This window comes from Ochotona curzoniae, unplaced genomic scaffold, assembly GCF_017591425.1.
Source record: "Ochotona curzoniae isolate NIBS_2020 unplaced genomic scaffold, NIBS_Ocur_1.0 scaffold_3835, whole genome shotgun sequence".
NCBI classification, from domain to species: Eukaryota; Metazoa; Chordata; class Mammalia; order Lagomorpha; family Ochotonidae; genus Ochotona; species Ochotona curzoniae.
Window position 1 is genome coordinate 31,689,788 of NW_024467114.1, and position 11,568 is coordinate 31,701,355.

The 11,568-nt window shown below is 41.4% G+C and overlaps 1 protein-coding gene across 1 annotated transcript; it reads left to right on the forward strand.

Annotated features, from left to right (window-relative positions):
* Positions 1 to 241: 241 nt before the first annotated feature.
* On the forward strand, positions 242 to 730 carry FERD3L (Fer3 like bHLH transcription factor). Its single transcript, XM_040964901.1, has one exon. It carries the CDS (start codon positions 242 to 244, stop codon positions 728 to 730), a length of 489 nt encoding a protein of 162 aa, XP_040820835.1.
* The last annotated feature ends 10,838 nt before the right edge of the window (positions 731 to 11,568 follow it).

The window sequence follows — 11,568 nt, forward strand, 5'->3', positions numbered from 1 at the left end:
CCTGCACCTTGCATTTATCCAAGGGCCCGCAAGCTTGCCTGCCTCCACCAACTCCAAGGATAGGGGTTTGGCCAGAATCGTCGCGGGAGTGCGACTAATCCTTTAACCAGCTTCCTTAAAAAAAGGGATGTCCGCTGGCCACTTGCGCGCGCGGATGCGGGCTCAGACTCGGGCCTGGTAGGTAACCACATCCTCATCCTCCAGGAGAGACCTCCAAGAGCCGCAGGGTCGCGCCGCAGCCATGGCGGCCTCTCGGGTGAGCTGCGTGGACGCCGCTGTGTTGGACTTCGTCGCAGACCTGTCCTTGGCGTCCCCGAGACGCCCTGGCTTCCGCGACTTCTCGCCCGGAGCGCACTTCGGGGATCCAGCCCTCGTACTTACAGACGGAAGGCCGAGGGCACTGGTGCGGTTTGAGGAAGGGGATGTAGACGAGGGGGAAGAGGAAGAAGAGGAGGAGGAAGAAGAAGAAGAGCGCGGAAGAGGTGCCTCGCTGCTGGGCCGCCCCCGGAGGAAAAGGGTGATCACCTACGCCCAGCGTCAGGCTGCCAACATCCGAGAGAGAAAGCGAATGTTCAACCTCAACGAGGCCTTCGACCAGCTGCGGAGAAAGGTGCCCACCTTCGCATACGAAAAAAGGCTGTCCCGCATCGAAACACTGCGCCTGGCCATCGTCTACATCTCCTTCATGACTGAGCTCTTGGAGCGCTGTGATCAGCATCCCACCAGCTGAGCCGGCCTGGGGCTGGGGTGCCAGTTCCCCATGCAGGGTACACTGCAGGGCGCTTGCACGCCGCTGCACATTTCAGGGGCCTCCCGGGTGGGTGCAATGGGAAGGCGAGGAAGGAGCCCCGAGGCTGGACGTGGGGGTGGGGGGGCTCCCTCTGGAGCTTAGCTCGGTCTTCTTGGGAAAAGCTGTTGCCAGAGTGGTCCCCTCCGCATGCCCGGCGGAGCTTAGAGAGCCTGGGGAAGGGTCCTTGCGCCTCGTACTTACAGGCTTGCAACCCCGGCCCTCCTGCCAATGGCTGACTTTGCAACTCTCTCCCTGTTGCCTTTTTTATTATTAGGAGTGATAAACCAGAGAGGAGAGAGGGAGGGAGGGAGGAAGGAAGGGAGGAAGGGAGGGAGAGAGAGAGAGAGAGAGAGAGAACCTACTTTGTTTTAAGCCTCAATAATTCCATCCTGCGCAACCCTTGCATCCACGCCTAGAGAGAGAGGGAGCCTGCAAAGCTGAAATCAGGAGCTAGCTTTTCGGATAGGCGAAAGGGCGCCCCACCCCCACTCAGCCAGTGCCCCCAGGCTTGTACAGGAACAAAGAGAAGATGCAGGGAGGGGAAAGAGAGCACTCCAGGGGACCAGTTAACCAAAAGGTCACCTTGGATAGAGGGTGATAAGTCTCTCGCTAGCGTTTTTGCGCGCTCTCTCTCTCTCCCTCGCTTTCTATCTGTCCTTCCATCTTCTCCCTCTCCCCTCCGCGCACCCGCCACCACTGTTTCCAGCTGGTTTCCAGAACAGGAACCTGGGGACTGGAGAGCACGACACCAAGCTGTCTCAGAGGGACGGTGCCGCCTGGCCCGAGTCACAGGGCTGGACTCCTTCAGTTCACAGTGCTCTACTGGGCCTTCCACGCCTGGAGCCGCCGAGAGGAGCTAGAGGCAGCCCTAGCCCGCGGGGCCCTTAGTACAGATCATGTTAGGGACCTCAGGCGCCCCTGAGTCTATGCTGTTCACCAACAAAAAGGGCCCAGGTCTTTCCTGGCGCGTGTTTCTGCATTATTTGCTGTAGGTAGACAAAGGTAGCTTGCTTCCTAAATTCCCTTAGGGACAACGGAAGTTGGAAAAAGTCCAAGATGGAAATGCACTCCGACGCTTTTGCCAAAAGCCTGCACCAGGCGGTGATAACCTTCCAGCAGGTTGGTGCAACTCGGCTCTTGTGCCATTCCACCAAGCGGCAATTTAAGGAACAGCAGAATGGGGACTGTCAGAAGGAGAGAGTGGATACAACCCACCTAATGTACAAGTCCTAAGAAGGAAGCCCTCCCACAGGAGTGTTCCCAGTCTTTATTATGCCGGCTCATGCATGCCGCACTACCCATCCCACTTACACACTGTTAGAATTTTCATTGTCTTAAAAAGCAACATTTGCTCATCCTGGAAATACCGAAACACTTCAGACAACAAAAAGTAGGTCTTGTCCATTATCATACCAACACCGTTTTCATCAATTTCCTTCTAGCCTTTTTTTTTTCCTCCATGCAGTTACCAAGTCAATGCATTCAACACATCCATGATACGTTTGACAGTTGATATTGCTTGCACTCCACATTACAGAAAGAGCTCTGTTCAGATGTTATTTCGGTTAAGTACTCCAGGGTTTGCATGGAAATAGTCTCAATCCTTTACAGGTGGATAGCTGTTAACTTTCATAAATAAATAAATGATGGTGCAAATAATATTTCCCTAAGAGTTTTTTCTGTCTGCTATGATTGCCTAATTGTAGATCCCTGGAGATGAGATTTCTGGATAGTTTACAGTAACCAGCAACCAGATTTCTTTCCTGTGGGTTCTGCCAGGTCACATTTCTTCCCATTGTCCTTACAGGGACTTGCCTCCCAAGGCTTTCATCTATGCTTCTGACAATTGAAACTGTACCCAGTTCTCCATTCCATAGGAACTGAGTCAGTTCTGAATTGACCCTTCCCATCTCTGTGGGATTTTTTGCTTGTTTCTGCCTTTCAAAACAGGTAAGGGGCAGAAAAATTGTGGATGAAGACCAAAGAACTGTAAGACCAGTGCATGCCATTTTTCCTAACATTTTTGCTAAAATAAACTGAGATTTGAGCACAGAAATGCGCATCAGTTTTGTTAAGTAAAACTGCACATTATCTCCTTTTTCTTCTTTTCCTAGAGAATGGTTTGTTGATTTAGAATAGCATGTCTGTTTTGATGATAAATTTTAACTTATCCATTTTAATATGTAGACAGAAAAAGCTATCTCTTAGTTCATCATAAAATACTATTGCATTCGGGGTGAGAACACGGGGAGGGGTTGGGGGAACATCAGAGCCTGTGAAACTATGTTATAAAACGAAATGCAATTTAAAAAATACTATTGCATTCCCAATCTTCTTAGGAGGTGTTAAGCAATTCAGTCAGTCCCTCCTGTTTAGCAACACCAGATCCTGGTGAGTTCCAAGTTCAGACTTTGTGGAATCTCCCTTTTTCCACATCACCTAGAAGTCAACCATTTGAGTTCAAAAACAATGTCAGCAAGTGTTGACTAAGTCAGAGAAAAAAGGTGTTGCGAATCTCAGGGTCCTTAGTGTTTTATTATAAGAACTAACTTTGGAAACCTGAAGTAATATGTGGCTGCGTAAGCTAGGTGCCCTCCACATCACGTCTTCAACAGCGAATGTTTGCTATCCGTTATTCTTAGTCCCGTCACTCATACCCTGTCCAATGCCGTTACATCCTTAAGCTCGTGATGCTTTTGTGATGAACAACCTTTAGCACTGTAAATAATACCTCAAGAATTGTGAAAAACAATGCTATTTTCCCATCATTACTAGGTGTATAACAGCATTCTTAAAACCATTACAGGTTAGAGATGCTTCAGTCTTTGAAGTTTTTACACATTTAGAAAGTATTCTGCAATGTGGCCCCTTAAAGCATTCTCATAAGCATTATACCATAGAACAATTTAGAAACAAATAGGAAATGCAAAGAAAGTAATTGACTTGTTTCATTCACCAAATCATCCAACAGGGATAAGAAAAAAAAAAAAAAAAAAAAACAACAACAAACTCATGTCCCAAACTTAAATTCAGAGCAGGTCCATATCTGGAAACTCAACTTTTCTAAGCAATACGCTTTAGTATAGGATTTTCCCAGAGCAGGTCCACAAGAATCACTGTACTTTTTAATACAGGCTCTTAAAAAATACAATATACAATATGTTAAAATTGCCTTAACTCTTTCTCTTAAAGACTAAAACTGACTTTAAAAATCAGCAAACATGGGCTTTTCAATAACTTTTAATTTTTAAAATATCTAATGGTATTCATGGAAAACTGTACCAACTAGTTCTGGCAATCTTAAAGTTATTTAGGAATTCAGAAGAAACATGCCATTTTAGACGTTGCATAAAGACAAGTTTATTTGTATGTTCTTCCACAATGAGAACTATCTTTTGGGCACAAACTAAGTTGCCCATAATGATCAGACTATTGTTCCTATTCAGATAGGTAAAATAAAAAGATCTTTCCAAAGAAAATAAAAATAATGGAAAACTTTTCCCAGTGCGCAGGAACTGTTCAGGACAATTATCACTGGTCTGTTGTCCAGTGCAGAAGGAGATTATGGCAAAAACAAAAATCCAGCTGGCATGATGTTGCCTGAATTCACATATGATTGAGGTACTTGAATTGCTTGTCAGCACATATAGCTATCCTAATTCTGAAATGAAACTTGATCTCGAGCATGCTAAGCTATATATATTTTTTCTTAATTATAAATCTCCAGGAGTAATAAAGCCACACAAACCGTCTACATGTGTACTTCCTGTAATTTTTATAAAAGGAAGAATTCATTTAGTGGGGTCAGTACTGTTGAGTAATGGGTTAAGCCACGTCTTAGTACTCCAGTATGCCATATTCCATGCTGGTTCAAGTCTTGGCTGTTCTGTATCCAAGGCATCCCCCAGCTAATGGGCCAGGAAAGCAGAAGAGAGTAAGTGCTGGAGCCCCTGCCAGCCGTGTCGGAGGCCTTGGCAGAGTTTCTGGCTGTTGGCTTCAGTCTCAATCATTCCTGGTTGCTGCACACACTGGGGAGTGAATCAACAGATGAAAGATCTGTCTTTTCCTTTCTATCACTTTGTCTTTCAAAATAAATAATCTTTTTAAAATTAACATTTTCCCAAGCACCCATTTAAGGCAAAATATAAACTCTGTTATTATTTTACGTCAAAAAAAGAGAAGTTAGGACTAACTGCACTCTTTTTTTAGGTGGTATTGTATGTTAAATGATTTTATAATCACTTAATTTTACACAATTAAATTAAATGATGTAGTTTTGCTATATATCTACAACTTGGCCCAAGTACACTCAAAGGTTACTGAACTTTGCCAATATTTTGGGTGATTCTGGACCCCATTTCTGGCCAACACCCTCTCTCTTCCTGTGAGTGTGGAATTAAAAAAAAAAAAAAAGGTTACAAAACAAGAGTCAGCAGTTCCGACCATTTTGTTTTGACTTTGGGGTTTCTTTGAATCCAAAGCTCAAAACCAAACCTCATGGAGGAGGAGAAGGAAAGACAAGCGGCAATGCAAACTGACAGAAATGAAATACCAGAAAGATGGAAAAAAAACTTCTCCAAGCCTCTGAAAACCAACAGCTATAAAAATCCACAGCTTTCTTTATTACACCAACTATGTAGCTCTGTTCCTAAAGCCTATCCCTTAAAAAAGCACAAGGAAATGCACAGAAAATGTGACTGCACTTTGAGACACCCATGCAGCGGCTAGCATTTGATGAGAACACCACACTTAATTCGGCCACATTAAGAATTTGGCAGATGGGACAAAAAGAAACCACTTTAATAAGAATGCTTTATGTTTGCTTGGTACTTTATTGCTTTCCAGACACTACTCACCTGTCTTCTTTCATTTGATCTTCATAATCGGATTTCAACAAGGAAGAACACTGTGAACTAAATTATCAGTGCACATCCTAAAAACTTCCCTCATTCCTCATGGAGACCAGCATGATCCCGAGGTTCCTAACAGGGACAGATGATCACATAAAGCACCACATCCTTGAAAAGATGCTGCCTTCAGAGATCAAAAGCACCTTAACACATTTTGCGGATGATAAATTTACAAAAGTCTGGTTTGGTATGGCTCCCTCGAAGGCCAAATTTTTTACAACTTTCTATTTAGGGCTCTGTGAAGGAGATTTGCACCTGCAGCCAGCCAATGTAGATGACCTCAAAGCAGCCGGTAGAGACAGTGTTTATGATTTCCATTCTTCAAAAGGAAAGAACATGTCTGTGAGAATATGGAAACAGATGAAGCAGTTGGTGTAGGAGAGGAGGCAACCCAGTCGTGTAAATATGGTTGGGTGTATGATTTCATTATTCTTTTCCTAAAGATAACTTCGTGATTTCTTAAAAATAGAGTAAAATACCAATCTATATTTGCTGCTGGTCAGATTTTTAACCGAGTATTGAATCTCCTCTGTAACACAGTGTTGCAGAAACTAAAAATGGCCTCAAGAAAAGCCAATAAACCCTTGTGTTGTCAGGTCTAGATGATAGGATAATGTACATGATAAGTCAGACCTCTATAAATGTATGTATTGCATTGTTCGCATATGACACAATGCAAATGCAAAATCTTTTCAAATCACAATTTCAGGACACAGAACATACTGCGATTTCTGTGCTGACAAGGACACAAGGGAATAGAAAAATGTTATTTTTCCAGAGTTCAATGATCCACAAAACAATGAAGAAAAAAATTTTTATTTTTTTTTTTACTGAATCAAAGGTTCCAAGGACAAAACTCTGAGACACTAAGGCTATATTTAAATGATTCTGAGATAATTCATTAGAAGCAGTGTTGTAAAAAACTAATAGCTATTCTTCATCTTGCCATTATCTTGTGAATCTATAGCAACTTCAAAATTTTAAAATGAAAAATGTAGATAAATATTATGACAGCCATTTGAACCTACAAGGCCTGTACAAGTGTAAATTATCATTATTTTTAAAGATTTATTTTTATTGCAAAGTTAGATATGCAGAAAGGAGGAGAGACAGAGAGGTAGATCTTCCATATGTTGATTCACTCCCCCAAGAAGCCACAATGGCCAGAGCTGAGCCAATCTGAAGCCAGGAGCCTGGAGCCTCTTCCAGGTCTCCCATGTGGGTGCAGCGTCCCAAGGCCTTGGGCCATCCTCGACTGTTTTCCCAGGCCACAAGCAGGGAGCTGGATGGGAAGTAGAGCCGCTGGGATTTGAACTGGCACCCATATGGGATCCTGGCACTTGCAGGGCGAGAACTTTAGCCACTAGGCTACCGCACCTGACCCAATTATTATTTTTAAGAAGCCATTGATAATCACTTGATGCATGACTTGCACAGGTCTTCCTCAAATATTTTCATGAAAGTGAAACCAACATTCTGTGCATACAATTACATGAATCCTAAAATTAAAATCCAGCTTCACCTTTCAACTCCGACCTTGACCCAAAAGGGTTGAGGGTCTGATTATGGGTCTCTTGGACTACACCAATATTCTTGGCTGGATATATTCTCCTATACAGAGTTACAGCATATGTTTATCCTGTTGCTGAGACTTAGTAACCCACTTAGTAACCCACTTCCTGCTTCAGCTCTCCTCTGTAATGTACAAATCATCAATATACGGTTACATAAGAAAGAGGTACTACAAAGGGTTTAGTACAGTACCTCACACAGCAAACATTAGCCAGTGATGCTATGGTTGCTCCTGGTATTCCAATGATGGGTGTGTATGCAGAACAAAAGAATGATTCAGTCTTTTAGAGGGGCTCTTGCAAACACATACAAAAGCAATATTCAACAGCATGCCCTGCTTCTTACAAATAAAATCAGAGTCTGTTCTTAAAGATTTACATTATTCATCTGAAAAGAACAGAGCAGGAGAAAGAGATAAAGAGAATGTTAGTTCACTCTTGAAACAACTACAACTGCCAGGCTGGGGCAGGCCAAAGGCAGGAAACAGGAACTCCATCCAGGTCTCCCCCATTGGTGGTAGGCACAATCTGCCACCCACAGAGGATTGGGATTTGGAAGGAAACGAGAAAGGGCTCTCTCTCCCGAGAGCCACAGAAGACATCCAGAGCGTGCCGTTGCATGTCCTGGGTTACATCTGCTATTTATACTGAGTCTTCACAACTTTGATTCCTGACTATAGTCTCTTCATTATGTAGGTTGTTTCACACCCTGATTCTGATAGATTTATGCCCTGTTAGCGGCATAGCTTTGTGGCCTCTGACCTAGGCCTATGTGCAAACTACAAAACAATATTTGAAAAGATTAGCTTTAACTTGCACACAATCTCTCAGCATTTAAAAAGAGTAACATTTTTTTGTGTAGTATTTTATGCATAATTTTTCCCACTGTCTAGTAAGTTGAGAGAATTTCTAACTATCCTGTTCCCCTTCAAAGCTTTGATTAAACATCAAGTATCTCATTTGAGGGTTGTTGGTAAAGGGCTTCCTGAAATTTACTAAATTTTTTCCAACTTGGAAAACATACCCAATTTGAAGTCTTCTAACCAAGGGTTCTTGTTTTCAGCCAAAAATACAAAGTGACTATAGTTAACATGCATTTGACAAGTGGTGGTCTTGTTAATTGCATATCTTATTGAACATGCCATACCATTTCTTTCATCACCATCCATTGGCCCAATCTCGCCAAAGCCCATTAAAATAGAGCAGATGAGCTCAGTTAGAAAATATATATATTGCATGCCACTTCACTTCAAGATGACAGAACCACAAATTAAACTTCATACCCCTTATTAGTATACTACATTTCATCAAATGCAATCAACTGCTTCTAAAGTTAACATGAAACAGGTTGAAAATGCCCCAAACTCAAAGCATTACACAACAAAACACAACACAACATTCCCAAATTACATCCACATGAAAATATGTACCATAGCTCTGGCCAAGCCTCAGGGTCTTGTGCTATACACGCTCAGAACTTCAATTCAACCCCTTCCCCTTACTGCATGACTCATGTGCATGCAAGCATGCACACACACAGTCATTTCCATCAGAATACCTTCACATGTGTTTTAGGATGGATTGTTGCATATGTAATTTTATTTTTACTCCTACTTCAAACCTCAGAAAGGAATTGTGTATCATTTCCCCTTTTGGTTTTTTCACTTTTATACACTCATATGAATATTTTTTCTTATATGCTTCTTATGTCATAATAATAATGACTTTTGAAAGTCTCCCTCTCTGTCACCAAAGATATATTTACTAGTGATCACTGGAAGTTGAGACAGGTAGAGGAAAATACAATGGAGGGAGACTGAATAGGGAGGACTAAATAAAGCTGAATTGGGTGGCTGTAACAGAATGTGGTGTATAACAGTGACTATGATTCATTAAGATGAATCATAATATCCTGAAAAAAGAATCAGAAAAAGAGACCAGAAGATCAAACACAAAGAAAAATGATAGCCTGGTTACCCAGAAAAGTTGCTGTAAGCTATGATTATGCATTGAAAATTTGCATCGTACCTCTTCAAAATTAGTGAGAATTACATGTCCATGTAAAGTATAAACTAGAAGTGTTAAAACACAGAAATTATCCTAAGTTCAGTATTTAGGCTATACGGAGATAGCAGTGATACTTAGAAATGCAATTGAATGAAAATAATCACTTATAACATCATTAAGAGCTTTGGCGTGAGAAGATGTCAAAGGACTGGCATAGACTTCCAGGCAGAATGTGTGAGTGCTGGAGATCCAATACACAGCATATCCTGGAAAATCACTAATCAGAATCCCAACGTCCCATTACCAAAGTATGTGGAATAAGAGATGCATTAAGGACAAATATCAAGATACCACATGTAATTTTTATTGGTCAATTACAGCTTAACAAACCTAAGGAAAAACACTAAAAAAAAATAAATAAATAAAACCTCCATAGGTATTGAAATGAGTAATAGTGTCTAATAGACACTGAAAACAATTCCAGAAATGGCTCTGGTGTCTCCCCGAGTACTGTTCCTATGTAAGTGTACCAGGCCTAAGCACAGTTACTGCGACCAACAGCCAGACAGGGGTGGAAAAAAGTGTCTGGAATTGCCATTCGGGAGGCCTACAGAACACTCATTGATTAGATGAGGGTCACCAGTTTAATGAGAAAAACAGAATTTTCCCTGGGAGCAGAGCTGCTTCCTCTTGGGGAGACTCAAGAGTGTTTGAAGTCCAGGTAATTGACCATATCAAGAAAGGCGTTCCAAGGACTCAGGAACACTCTTCAAATCTTGGCTGAGTGTGAAGATCTAAACCATTTCTTATATAACATCCTGTGCTTTCCTTTAACTTGCCTATATAAATTCACCTGTAGGAGCTTTGTCTAAGAAAGCCATCAAGACTATGCAGCTTGGTAAGGCTTATCAGAGCAAAATATGGAACAGAGCTTAGCTGTGTAAAAATGCGACCCCTTATTTGGAACGATGCAACAGTTAAGAATCAAACAGACAGGAATAGTTGGGGTTTCCAAAAGATTATTCCAATAACTGAGAAGAAAAAAAAGTATGTTTTAAAACAATATGGAAGGCATGGTTTTATTTGCAATTTTATATGGTCTAGTAAATGCGTATGTATTTTTCTGGGTATACATGTTCATTTTTTGTTTAGAACTGGTATTCTGTTTGCTGCTGTTTCCTGGGTTTGCTTAATTTTTTTTAAAGAAAAATAACACAATTTTTAAACCAAGAATAACAATACAGTGCAGTGCTCCCCTCTAGGCTGAAGGGCTTGACCCTGCGACTTGGTTGAGAACTCTTGCCTTTCTAAATCCACAACATTGAGACTGGGTCTTTAACCGGGTTAGAGGTGATGTTCTCTAACTTTTTTCATTGAATACGAAAGAGCTAAAGCTTGTGGGCACCCTAGGGACTCCCTGAAGGCCGCCTCTGTGTGCCTACCAAGGGAACGCCAGCAGTGCACCTCCTGACGGCCTGGCATGGCTTCCAGGGTTTTCTATTGTTTCACATGAAACATTGGGTTGTACAGAAAGATTGATTTCCGTGTATCAGTCTGTCCTCAAATAAGCACATAGTTCACAGTCCTCCCTTAAAAGACAAAGTGGAACTGAGAAAGGATTAAATTGATCACAAAACAAACAGTATTTAAACCATTCAAGCAAAAGCACTTGGAAAGTATACATTTTAATTCCACTGAAACTGAAATGGAAAATTTGGTGAAACTGCACATTTTCAAATGCAGCTGAATTCAACCATAATTGATGTACACACACACACACACACACACACACACACACACACACACACTCCTGTTAAAGCTAGCCAACCGTGATCTACACTAATTTTAAGGCATTTATTAACCATCCAGGATAAATGTAACATTTCTAATGAAATTCCAGAATTTTTGGCAATTAATAAGTGCTACAGTTTTGTTTCCGACTTAGCCCCAAGGGAATTATAATGTATAAAGTGGTGTGTGGTGTGTGTGTCTGTGTGTATAGTTACACAGTCACTGTGAAACATGTAACATTTACTTTATAAAAAAAATATATTCATTAGGGCCAGTAATTATGACCTGAAAAAGCTTTACATATTAATGTTTCATGTTCAAATACAAATTCAGTTTCACATATTGTCCATATTCATGCTTTAGAAACTTTACCATAGTACCAAAGAAAAAACAGCCACTTTTTCTAATATAATTTCAAAATCTTTAAAACTTGTGCTGCTTGTAATAACTTTTATTGTTTTTAACATGTGACATTGCATACCCATTAGCAATAACAGAT